The 14,285-nt window shown below is 38.0% G+C and overlaps 1 protein-coding gene across 1 annotated transcript in view; it reads left to right on the top strand.

The window, feature by feature from the left end:
- LOC134671509 (disheveled-associated activator of morphogenesis 1) overlaps positions 1-4,923 on the top strand; it is a 108,163-nt gene extending 103,240 nt beyond the window's left edge. Inside the window, exon 22 of the mRNA XM_063529375.1 lies at positions 1,798-4,923. Coding sequence (XP_063385445.1) covers positions 1,798-2,100 — 303 coding nt within the window. The 3' untranslated portion in view covers positions 2,101-4,923. The remainder of the gene's footprint in view (positions 1-1,797) is intronic.
- The last annotated feature ends 9,362 nt before the right edge of the window (positions 4,924-14,285 follow it).

Genomic DNA, 14,285 nt, shown 5'->3' with positions numbered 1-14,285 from the left:
TCGCGTTTTCAATTACATTCTAACCTAACATATGATAAAGGTGACATTCGGGTGGCGACTGCAGCAGCATTAGATACTCTGTTGCAACATTACTACTACGGCACTGTCAGTTTTCGTGATAAAATGATGTGACTGATTTCCATACTATAAGCAAAAATGTACAGCTGTCTATCATATTGCGTTTTTATATCGAAAAATTTTCGCGCTCGCTCCGCTCGCGTTTTCAATCACTTTCTAGGATATGATAAAGGTGACATTCGGGTGGCGACTGCAGCAGCATTACTCTGTTACAACGTTACTGCTGCAGCACTGTCAATTTTCGTGATAAAATGATGTGACTGATTTCCATACTAAAAGTAAAAATGTACAACTGTCTATCAAATTGCGTTTTTATATCGAAAAATTTTCGCGCTCGCTTCGCTCGCGTTTTCAATTACATTCTATCATTTCAATCATTTAATCATTCTAACCTAACTTATGATAAAGGTGCAATTCAGGTGGCGACTGCAGCAGCATTAGGTACTCTGTTGCAACATTACTGCTGCGGCACTGTCAATTTTCGTAATAAAATGATGTGACTGATTTCCATTCTCAGCTGTAATGCGGCAATGAACTTCACTCAATTTACCAAAAAAAAAATGTAATCTTAATGACCCTAGGGAGAGGGGGCACTACGGGGGGGGGGTCTAGAAATGCTTAGGGCATCAAAATATCTTAATCCGCCACTGCTTCAGACTTAACCCGACGTACGTGTCGCGCTGTACGCGTTCCAAAGCCGGGCGCCTTCGGCCGGCGCCCTCATACTAAAAGAATCTGGCGTAGCCCGACAACTTGGCGCACTGCACGCGGTTCAAAGCCAGGCGACTTCGACTTTCTCATACTAAAAGAGACGCACGTGACACGCTGTATGCTGTATGGTTACCAAAGCCGGGCGCCTTCGGCGCCCTCATACTCTGAGCGTCGGGCGTAACGTACGCGTTTCACAGCTGGGCGTCTTCTGCGCCCTCATACTAAAAGTGTCGGGCGTAGACCGACGTACGTGACACGCTGGACGCTTGCCAAAGTTGGGCGCTGAAGGCACCCTCATACTCAAAGCGTCGGGCTACGCCCGACGCACGTGGCACGCTGTACGCGTTCCAAAGCCGGTCGCCTTCGGCGGCCTCATACTCAAAGCGTCGGGCGTAACCCGACGTACGTGACACGCTGTACGCTTGCCAAAGTTGGGAGCCGAAGGCACCCTCATACTCAAAGCGTCGGGTTACGCCCGACGCACGTGGCGCGCTGAATGCGTTCCAAAGCCGGGCTCCTTCTGCGCCCTCATACTAAAAGAGTCGGGAATTTCCCGACGTATGTGGCGCACTGCACGCGGTCCAAAGCTAGGCGACTTCGACTTTCTCATACTAAAAGAGTCGGGCGTAGTCGGACTACTACAAATCGCGCTCTAAAAAGTATGAAACAATAAGATAGAATTATTTTAAGAAATTATCATGCAGGAAATTATAAATGTTATAATTTTTTGAATAAAAAAATACAGCGTAATGTAATTTACAATTTTTTATATATTTAGCAGCTTACTGACACAAACCGAATTCCACGCGGGCGGAGCCGCGGGCACAGCTAGTACCTTATATATTATACCATTTATACTACATACTTACATAATTCATATAATTTAAAATATTTGAGATTTTTGAATATATAATATGTCCAAGACAGATTGTTATAACCTTGCAAGTCACTAACGTATTCAATTTCATAGTCCCCGCACATAAATCTAACCATATTTTATCCTTCCAGCTCAAAAAACGCACGATGGAGCGCAAACAAGCCTCCAGCCTGCTCGGCTCCGTCGGCAAGTCCCTCGGCAAGGCCAACGGAGACTGCAACGGGCACAGCGACTCCTCTCGGGACTCCACACTCACCAACGGGCAGAAAGGCGAGTTCGATGACCTCATCTCCGCGCTACGGACGGGCGATGTCTTCGGGGATGATGTGGCCAAGTTTAAAAGGTCTAGAAAGACTTCCAAAGCGCAGAAAGGACGAGATTCACCGCCTAGAGGCGTGTGTAGAGAGGAGTCGAGAGAGAGAACTAAGAACTGAAATTAACAGGGGGCCTAAAGAAGTGAAGTGTTTAAAGAAAACGACAAAATTTATCTCAAAACCTCTAAGTTCCAACGCATTTTGACTTTTCATATGGATAGTTTGTATGAAACCGCGTCCATCGGACTTAGAGATAAGCTTTCTACCAACGATACCGCGACCGCGGGACTCGAAGGAAGATAAATATGCTTGGGACTGATTGGTTTGACTTTTCCTCGCATCTATCATTTACATTTTGAATTTTCGATTGAAGTTTGTCAATAAATGATTGTCAGTGATTACGGCCTCAGAATGGTACTAATGCGTGTGAAAAAGTGGCGTTTTGATAGAATAGCGCCTTTTCGAGATTTGGCATTTCTACGTGAAAAGAAATTATGCCGAAGTAAAGCTTTGACGCTCCGCCACTGGCGTGAAGAGGATTTTACTTTTTAGAACAAGAATTAAACGGGTGGATCAATTTATTTATTATTGTCATTCTGACTGGTCAGCCAGAAGAAATAATAGCACTGTTTGATAGAAAAAAACTGTACCATGTTATACCACAGAATAAATAATAGTACTCAGTAGGTACGGCCCATTATGGAAAGGGATCAAAATTATCACTAAAGTGTACCTTATACAAGGGTTTTAAGAGTGGTATGGAAACGAATGACAAGAAGGATTCATCCAAAAGTTGGATTTGGGATCAGTAAAGAGAGCATTTAGTAACTGGAGACGCCTTCTCTGTCATTTTCTGTACAAAACAGTCTGCAGTCGGAGGGGCATGTCAAATGTATAGCTATTTGTACGTAACGTAGCCATGTCAGACGAACGTTAGTCCATACAAAAGTTTGCACAATTGTACAGGCAGAGGGGTAAGCCCATAAAGGCGACTCCCGTTATTGAATGCTCTAAAGGCGGTATTCCGTCTGTCCAATATCTTGGTCTAATGCCTCATTCTCTCACTAAGAAAAATGTGAGACAAAATAATGGTATACCACCCTGAGCTCAAGTAGTGACAAGTGTAAATAAGGTTAACCAAGCGTACGGGAAGTGGATAAGTGTGTTTTGAAGGTCGCCGGTGTGACAACGAAATGTGAAATCCGATGCCATTTTATTCTCTAATCTATTCGGTGCCTAATTTTGAATTACGAACAATTTCAATTTTGAATTTGGAACGGTCTCATTGTCTCTTCCAACGCGAACTGAACGAAGACTGTACGTTATTCCGTAGACTTTGATTTTAGAACGTTAACTATAAGCGTTTGTGTGATTTGAATAACCATAGAGTAGCGTATTGTTTTTTTTTACTCGAATTTTATAAGTATTTACAGTTGTAATGGAACTCTATCTAGTGGGGACGCTGGGCACAAAAGAATTCGTTCATTGACCCCGCCTGTTTCTATCTCTATCACACGCGTACACTTATATTGCTGTCCCGCTCGCACAGTGCCATTGACCGCCGCCATCATGGGGGGGACAGCATATAATTACGCGAGTGATAGAGATAGGAACAAGCGGGACAATTTACGAAATTCTTCGCGCTTAGCGTCCTTACTTTACATCTACCGTCAGTTTTGTGACTCACGGTTGGAGAAATATATCCTAGACCACTTTTGGCTTGCATTTTAATCTATATTTAGATTTAGGCCATTTTCATTAATCTTTAGCGTAAGAAACATATTGATTTCTCCAACTGTCAGATCACTGTAACCCCATGTAAAGTAAGGACGCCAAGCACGTAGAATTCCGTACATTGACATGCCATTATCTACCTCTACTGCACGCGCATAATTAATTATATACATTGCTGTCCAGCCGATGATACCGGAGGTCAACGTCACTGTCTGAGCGGGACGGCAATATAATTACGCGCGTGTGATAGAGATAGGAAATGGCGTATCAATGTACGATATTCTTCGTGCTTCGCGTCCATATTTAGCCTAATTATTACAGTATTTTAACATATCTTTGTGGAATTTTGGACAAGTATTGCTTATTCTCTATCTGTGACTGTTAGGGAATTGACCGTATGCAAAGATTCTTTGATTGTATAAGATAAATAAAGTCTAAAAATCCGTACTTCGGTTTGACAGCTAATAATGTAGATGGCGCTACATGGCTATGTTGTTAATCTAATGTTAGACTATTAAGTTACCACAAAAAAGTCATGCAGCGCCATCTATTTCTACTGCCAAACTTGTGAAGATTTTTCATACTTTACATATCTTTTACGATAAATAACTCTGTCGTATGCTTCATGTATGTAACTGGGAATCCTAAATATAGGAATTGACTGTATAATATGCCGATAAGGTTTTGACATTTTAATACTTTGATAACGAAGTTTTGGATACCTTTACAAAGCACCACAAACATTTGTGACGTTCCACGGTAAAGGGTACGTATGGTGGTTGGCGCTTACACTATTATTAACGCCGCTCTATTGCGGTGCTATGCGACGTAAGCGCCAGCCGCCATGAGGTCCCTTTTCCCGTGGAGCGTCACGTTTTAATTTAATTTAATTCTGATCCGTTGTAAATATAATTTTAATTTATCAAAATTTGTTGAGATTTTAATAAGTTATTTATTAAAATGCGTATCTATGAGAGTTTAATTGTAAATTTTATGTTTCGTTCACTATTTCTTAAGCGTATAGCTGTGCATGCAACCAGGCGTCTTCTCTCAAATGTTCCCAAGCCGAAATATACTTTAAACGTAACCATTTAAAGTCTATTTTGCTGCTAACATTTGGTGCGAGATGTAATGATACGTGTTGTTGATTGTACATTAATATATTGTACCTTAATATAAACACTATTTAATAAAAACTTGAAACACTAATTATGTTTACCTTAATTATCCCACGCTCCGCTACCTCATTAACTAATGTAAGTAATACAAAATACGTAATATCGTCCGGACACAAGCAAAAGTCATTAAGTACTACCAAAAAATTAAAGTAACAATGCATTTTATTACACTTGTAACACAGTTTATTGTCCAATAATTTCAATGGTGTTAGTTAGTGACTTTTGCTTGTCACCCGACGATATTATTAATTCATTATAGGCCTGGTAGATATGCATACATTTTCCATGAAAAAGTTATATGTTATATGAATCTCATTGGCGTTGTTTCGGGCCAATTCGAGTTTTAGTTATTTGATCTGTTTCCGATATGATACTAAGCCTAAGAAGTAAGTGAAGTAAGTCTTCGATTAGATATTTCTTATAAACGCTTACAAAACATTTTTCTACAGATGATGACGAATCTAATCAGGTAGGTATCACAGTCACACGTATTTGGGCGTTTTCAGAAATAAATATTGAAAACCTGATTCTTTCACATCTGGACGTTCTTGGGCTCATTCTACTCAGAATCGACAGCATTCTCCATCCCACCATTAAAAAAAAGATGTCCCAAAATGTCCATTCCATTACGTCACGTTTTAGTACGAAAAAAAATTTCACTTGTATGTGCGTGAGTGCGTGACGTAGTGGAATGTACAATTTTCATACAAATTTTTGGGACATTTTATTTTATCATCAGAATTGAATATGCTAGTGATTCTGAGTTGAAAGAACCCAAAAACACCGGGATCTGAAAATCGGGTTTTCGATATTTATTTCTGAAAACGCCCATTTAGGAGTAGTATCTATATCAGTGGCGGATTTGCCCTAAGGCCCTGGGCTAGGGCGGCAAATTGTGACAATAAAGTCGCTGATGATAACAAGAAATAACTCAAAATGTAGTCAATATGATGGGTGCTGAGAAAGAGGCGGCTGCAAGGCCTGGGGCTTAGGGCGGCAAAGACTGTAAATCCGCCACTGATATCTATTTTTCACTGTTTTCAGATTCTTGTTTATTTATTTATATATATTTCGAGGATCTCGGAAACGGCTCTAACGATTTCGATGTTTGCTATATGGGAGTTTTCGATCGATCTAGCTAGGTCTTATCTCTGGGAAAACGCGCATTTTTGAGTTTTTTATGTTTTCCCATCAAAGCTCGGTCTCCCAGATATTTCATAACAAATCAAGTTAAGATTTTGAAACTTTGAATATAAGTAGGTACCTGCAATTATCTACCGCATTTATCGTCGAGAATTGAAATCGTTTTCCATCAAGATTGTTATAAATCTCCTACAGTCATAGCAATGCGGGACCCATATTTCTATTGTATTTTATGATTTAAATGCACCTTTCAAAGGAATGCAATCGCTTCCAGATGTCATACCTGTCGAGCCCGCAGCGGGATTTATGTGGTTTAGGTACCTACGTACAGTCGGCGTCATTAGTAGCTGGTAAAAGTGATAAAACAATTCGTCAAAAGTGTCGGCCTACATAAGTAACCGTTTTATGAATGAAGGACTCCAGTTCGTTGAGTAAAGTAAAACATAATTAGATGTCATATACTTAAAAAAAAACTGCGCTGAAATAATTAGCGTAGGTATCAATATTAGGGGTTGGTCTCGGACTGTCTAGAACACAAAATGACTAGTGTAATATTTTGCCTATATCCCTTTTAGTCTACATCGCAAACGGTTTAGAACACAAAATGACTACAATTATTTTGACCTTTATTTACCTACATTTCGTCGGTTTATCTTTACGTTAGCGATGTCGACGGAGCCCCGCTGCCGCGGGGCTCCTATTTCTGTGCTGTTTGGCCTTCGACCATTTGAAGAAACCTAACGAACCTAACCTACATATATGTGGTCATTTTGTGTTCTAGACCGTTTGCGATGTAGACTAAAAGGGATAAGTATAGGCAAAATATTACACTAGTCATTTTGTGTTCTAGACAGTCCGAGATCAAAGCCTTTTGTTCACCAAGTTGCGAAAAGGGAAGCAATATATATATATATATATATGTATATATATATATATAATTCTTCTTTGATAATTAATTATGAAACAGCGAAAAATAATTCCACTTACGTAGCCAATTACGAAATCGTAATAATGAAAACGAACTAAAGGATATATTTAAGTAGGTATCTTAGGTAAGGTAGGTTAGGTATCTGTTGTTCACCAAGTTGCGAAAAGGGAAGCAATATATATATATATATATATATATAATTCTTCTTTGATAATTAATTATGAAACAGCGAAAAATAATTCCACTTACGTAGCCAATTACGAAATCGTAATAATGAAAACGAACTAAAGGATATATTTAAGTAGGTATCTTAGGAAATTTCTTATAAATTTGAGAAATTACCTTTTGGTATAAAAATGTGTCCGTGACAATTTTCCGTCGACCTAAAAGACAATAATTAGGTAATTAGGTACTATGAGAGCCGGATTAACCATTAGGCCGAATAGGCAACGTTACTTTAGACCCAGCGCGTACAAAATAAATTGAAAATTAAGTGGAAATTTCAAATCGCACAGGGAAAAAGGGGCCCCGAGAATTGTATTGCGTAGAGGATGGCTCACGTTAGCCTGGGCCGTGTACGGGCCGGAGCTACCGGCGCTTACTTTTCTATGACATGACAGGCGATCACGTGATACTTTCCATAGATAAGGGCCCATCGTAGTTAATCTATAGCTAATCTGCAGGGCCCTTAGGCAATAAGTACAATTCTCGGGGTTTTCTCTGTGTCTATCGGTTTTAAATTGGCCTAGAACAGAATACCGACTTACCGACTGATCTGTGGTCATTATTTGTGAAATGATACTTCCGAAGAATACATCTAATTTAGTTTATTACATTATAATGGAAACCGGATGTAATAAAATAAACACAAAACATACATGTACATTTATACGTAGGTTATTTGTTCAAAAATTATTATTATTTTTACGCTTACTACATTTTATTTAATAGTATGGCATTATATTATATTTACAGATACAGAGAAATCATAAATCTAACTCCAGATAATTAATCCGCTTACTACATTAATTATCAAGAAATAAAACTATTTGCCTACTGACACATGATTAAAGGAAATAAATTCATCAAAACTTTGCCCGTGGAAACTTTTAATTAGCTCACTGTTTCTGTATTCCTTTCCTGTTACCCTAACTGTAAGTTTGCCTAGGAAATAAAAAAAAATAACAAAATATACAAAAAATTATTCAAATTATTCTGACTAATATATAAAAACTTTTTACAAAAAAAAGAAAACCGACTTCAAAAAGGATGAAATAAAATATTATCCTTTTTAAGTCTATGCGTTACTAACTGATATGTTTGAAGTCGGTGCCAAGCCAACTTTTGAAGCATACCATGATTTTGGTGCGATTCGATAAGGATGTACGTTAGATTGCCTTACACGACGACAATGAACGTACTTTCTATAGGTACAGTCGACGTTAAAAATATGTTTACACTTTTCGTCTTATTACAAAGGAGTAAGGTGCAAAAGTGTAAACATATATTTGACGTCGACTGTACCTAAGAACACACCTCAGAACACACGATCAAACCTTCTTGGCACAGTCCGTACCATGTTTGTCGGCACGCAAGCGTGGGATTGGGACTGAAGTTATTTCCCGTCCCTTATTCAGAGGACTACATTTCAAAATATAAAACAATTCAAGGAATTTACTTTCTTGCCAAATTTCACCTAAAGCGGTTCAGTTGTTTAGCCATGAAAAGGCGACAAAGAGGCAGACAGAATTACTTACATATTTATAATAGTTATTAGTACACTTCTAATGGGATTTATAGTCATAAAGCTGATTATTTTTGACGGGTATTGTTACTACTTGGCTTGGCACCGACTTCAAACATATCAGTTAGTAACGCATAGACTTAAAAAGGATAATATTTTATTTCATCCTTTTTGAAGTCGGTTTTCTTTTTTTTACAGATGATGACGAATCTAATCAGGTAGGTATCACAGTCACACGTATTTGGGCGTTTTCAGAAATAAATATTGAAAACCTGATTCTTTCACATCTGGACGTTCTTGGGCTCATTCTACTCAGAATCGACAGCATTCTCCATCCCACCATTAAAAAAAAGATGTCCCAAAATGTCCATTCCATTACGTCACGTTTTAGTACGAAAAAAAATTTCACTTGTATGTGCGTGAGTGCGTGACGTAGTGGAATGTACAATTTTCATACAAATTTTTGGGACATTTTATTTTATCATCAGAATTGAATATGCTAGTGATTCTGAGTTGAAAGAACCCAAAAACACCGGGATCTGAAAATCGGGTTTTCGATATTTATTTCTGAAAACGCCCATTTAGGAGTAGTATCTATATCAGTGGCGGATTTGCCCTAAGGCCCTGGGCTAGGGCGGCAAATTGTGACAATAAAGTCGCTGATGATAACAAGAAATAACTCAAAATGTAGTCAATATGATGGGTGCTGAGAAAGAGGCGGCTGCAAGGCCTGGGGCTTAGGGCGGCAAAGACTGTAAATCCGCCACTGATATCTATTTTTCACTGTTTTCAGATTCTTGTTTATTTATTTATATATATTTCGAGGATCTCGGAAACGGCTCTAACGATTTCGATGTTTGCTATATGGGAGTTTTCGATCGATCTAGCTAGGTCTTATCTCTGGGAAAACGCGCATTTTTGAGTTTTTTATGTTTTCCCATCAAAGCTCGGTCTCCCAGATATTTCATAACAAATCAAGTTAAGATTTTGAAACTTTGAATATAAGTAGGTACCTGCAATTATCTACCGCATTTATCGTCGAGAATTGAAATCGTTTTCCATCAAGATTGTTATAAATCTCCTACAGTCATAGCAATGCGGGACCCATATTTCTATTGTATTTTATGATTTAAATGCACCTTTCAAAGGAATGCAATCGCTTCCAGATGTCATACCTGTCGAGCCCGCAGCGGGATTTATGTGGTTTAGGTACCTACGTACAGTCGGCGTCATTAGTAGCTGGTAAAAGTGATAAAACAATTCGTCAAAAGTGTCGGCCTACATAAGTAACCGTTTTATGAATGAAGGACTCCAGTTCGTTGAGTAAAGTAAAACATAATTAGATGTCATATACTTAAAAAAAAACTGCGCTGAAATAATTAGCGTAGGTATCAATATTAGGGGTTGGTCTCGGACTGTCTAGAACACAAAATGACTAGTGTAATATTTTGCCTATATCCCTTTTAGTCTACATCGCAAACGGTTTAGAACACAAAATGACTACAATTATTTTGACCTTTATTTACCTACATTTCGTCGGTTTATCTTTACGTTAGCGATGTCGACGGAGCCCCGCTGCCGCGGGGCTCCTATTTCTGTGCTGTTTGGCCTTCGACCATTTGAAGAAACCTAACGAACCTAACCTACATATATGTGGTCATTTTGTGTTCTAGACCGTTTGCGATGTAGACTAAAAGGGATAAGTATAGGCAAAATATTACACTAGTCATTTTGTGTTCTAGACAGTCCGAGATCAAAGCCTTTTGTTCACCAAGTTGCGAAAAGGGAAGCAATATATATATATATATATGTATATATATATATATAATTCTTCTTTGATAATTAATTATGAAACAGCGAAAAATAATTCCACTTACGTAGCCAATTACGAAATCGTAATAATGAAAACGAACTAAAGGATATATTTAAGTAGGTATCTTAGGTAAGGTAGGTTAGGTATCTGTTGTTCACCAAGTTGCGAAAAGGGAAGCAATATATATATATATATATATATATATATATATATATAATTCTTCTTTGATAATTAATTATGAAACAGCGAAAAATAATTCCACTTACGTAGCCAATTACGAAATCGTAATAATGAAAACGAACTAAAGGATATATTTAAGTAGGTATCTTAGGAAATTTCTTATAAATTTGAGAAATTACCTTTTGGTATAAAAATGTGTCCGTGACAATTTTCCGTCGACCTAAAAGACAATAATTAGGTAATTAGGTACTATGAGAGCCGGATTAACCATTAGGCCGAATAGGCAACGTTACTTTAGACCCAGCGCGTACAAAATAAATTGAAAATTAAGTGGAAATTTCAAATCGCACAGGGAAAAAGGGGCCCCGAGAATTGTATTGCGTAGAGGATGGCTCACGTTAGCCTGGGCCGTGTACGGGCCGGAGCTACCGGCGCTTACTTTTCTATGACATGACAGGCGATCACGTGATACTTTCCATAGATAAGGGCCCATCGTAGTTAATCTATAGCTAATCTGCAGGGCCCTTAGGCAATAAGTACAATTCTCGGGGTTTTCTCTGTGTCTATCGGTTTTAAATTGGCCTAGAACAGAATACCGACTTACCGACTGATCTGTGGTCATTATTTGTGAAATGATACTTCCGAAGAATACATCTAATTTAGTTTATTACATTATAATGGAAACCGGATGTAATAAAATAAACACAAAACATACATGTACATTTATACGTAGGTTATTTGTTCAAAAATTATTATTATTTTTACGCTTACTACATTTTATTTAATAGTATGGCATTATATTATATTTACAGATACAGAGAAATCATAAATCTAACTCCAGATAATTAATCCGCTTACTACATTAATTATCAAGAAATAAAACTATTTGCCTACTGACACATGATTAAAGGAAATAAATTCATCAAAACTTTGCCCGTGGAAACTTTTAATTAGCTCACTGTTTCTGTATTCCTTTCCTGTTACCCTAACTGTAAGTTTGCCTAGGAAATAAAAAAAAATAACAAAATATACAAAAAATTATTCAAATTATTCTGACTAATATATAAAAACTTTTTACAAAAAAAAGAAAACCGACTTCAAAAAGGATGAAATAAAATATTATCCTTTTTAAGTCTATGCGTTACTAACTGATATGTTTGAAGTCGGTGCCAAGCCAACTTTTGAAGCATACCATGATTTTGGTGCGATTCGATAAGGATGTACGTTAGATTGCCTTACACGACGACAATGAACGTACTTTCTATAGGTACAGTCGACGTTAAAAATATGTTTACACTTTTCGTCTTATTACAAAGGAGTAAGGTGCAAAAGTGTAAACATATATTTGACGTCGACTGTACCTAAGAACACACCTCAGAACACACGATCAAACCTTCTTGGCACAGTCCGTACCATGTTTGTCGGCACGCAAGCGTGGGATTGGGACTGAAGTTATTTCCCGTCCCTTATTCAGAGGACTACATTTCAAAATATAAAACAATTCAAGGAATTTACTTTCTTGCCAAATTTCACCTAAAGCGGTTCAGTTGTTTAGCCATGAAAAGGCGACAAAGAGGCAGACAGAATTACTTACATATTTATAATAGTTATTAGTACACTTCTAATGGGATTTATAGTCATAAAGCTGATTATTTTTGACGGGTATTGTTACTACTTGGCTTGGCACCGACTTCAAACATATCAGTTAGTAACGCATAGACTTAAAAAGGATAATATTTTATTTCATCCTTTTTGAAGTCGGTTTTCTTTTTTTTGTAAATAGTTTTTATTTTTCCATTTTTAGTTTTATCGCGACGCATGAATGAAAAACAACATCATGATTAACACTAAATTCGTGTACCATCTTTAATAAATATGTAATCAGGAATTTTCTCGAGTCCGTCTGGGAAATTATAATTCCTGTCACTTCACTAAATCCATCCTCCGCCCCGCCACTGACCCAATCCCTCAACCCCCCGATCACTCTACCTCTCAGCGCATCAACCCCTGATTCATGTACCAGTCGGCCCTGAACCAGCAGCCCATCAACCACCATTACCCGACCCCTTAATCCCCGACCCCTTAACTCCTAACCCTAACCTTAGGCCTATCTTAGCCTTACCAGCTTACCAAGAGTTTGACATTGATTTATTCGCTAGCGTGTGTGTACTTACTTTCTTTGCATCTCGCTCGTACTGGCATATTAGTGCGAGCGAGATGCATAAAAAGTAAGTTACGAAGACGTTAGCGTCACTATATGTCAATGTCAAACTCGTGGTAAGGCTACACTTGCACTACATCAAATTGGCGGTGTTCGGAAGCAAATGCTCGAGTTACTTTAGAAAACACCGAAATCACTTTACACGTGCCTTTAAAAACTGAGGAGTTCCCTCAATTCCTCATGGATTCCATCATCAGACCAGAACCAAAAATAATACGGAAACACCTTGGAGGCAACTCCTTCCAAACAAAAAAAGAATTACTCAAATCGGATCACAGGTGCCGGAGTAATCGCTGAACATTTAAAAAATCATCATCATTATCATCAAAACAATCATCATCATCAGGTCTACTTCATCAAAGTGGTGGTTTTCGGAAGAAAATGCTCGAGTTGCTTAAGAAAACACCCAAATCGCCATGCATGTGCCTTTAAAAATTGAGGAGTTCCCTCAATTCCTCATGGATCCCATCATCAGAACAGAACCAAATTAAAATGGGACCAACTCGGAGGTAGCTCCTTTCAAACAAAAAAAGAATTACTCAAATCGGACTACGAGTCTCGGAGTAATCGGTGAACGTACATAGAAAAAAAAAATAGCCACAACCGAATACAGAACCTCCTCCTTCTATGAAATGGAAGTCGGTTAAAAATTGGTTTACACAGGAATCAAACGAAATAGTTTAGATACCGTAGAAGTAGTTATAAAATTTTCTGAAGAAAGTGAAGAAATATCTGTAACTACTTTTAAGTTATTTTGGTTTTACTGAACTGTGACGCGGTGGGCAAAGTTATGTTAAAGGGCAAAGTTTTATACTCTTACGGTCTATTGCAACATCTTAGTTTAGGTACTAACATAGTAAGTAATTTAAGTCTATTTGTACTTGTAAGTTTGTTACTAACAACTATGGATTGAATTGTCCGAATTTTTTTTTCATTGTCGTTTAAATTTCTTTGTATTTGGAACTATCTTGAAATAACTTAAGATACAGGTGTAAGTATGTGTATCGGAGTAAATAGCTACTTTGGCGACGTACATACCACTCGGCCTTGTTCCCGGGAACGCTGACTCCAAAGCATCAAAGTCTACGTCTTTGACATAATAGGTTCCTTTCTTAAGTGTACAATTTTTCAATGGGACACCTGCTATTTCTAATATAGTTTTAGCGATAATGGTGTTGCAATCGAGGTCGTTGGCCGCCATCACCCATTTGATCCCAGCGGTCGTCTTCTTACCGAACTGAAAATAGCCTTTTTTGTCATGTCCTGATATGTCTTCAGGCACTGTCAGGTTTACACTTACAAGCCTGTTGCCTGTGAGCCCACTGTAGACCTTAATTTCCATGTCGTACGGCATTGGATCTGCA

This window comes from Cydia fagiglandana, chromosome 15 (genome assembly GCF_963556715.1).
Source record: "Cydia fagiglandana chromosome 15, ilCydFagi1.1, whole genome shotgun sequence".
In the NCBI taxonomy this organism is placed as follows: domain Eukaryota; kingdom Metazoa; phylum Arthropoda; class Insecta; order Lepidoptera; family Tortricidae; genus Cydia; species Cydia fagiglandana.
Note: the sequence above shows the minus strand (reverse complement) of the source record. Positions and strands in the feature narration are given on the sequence as shown.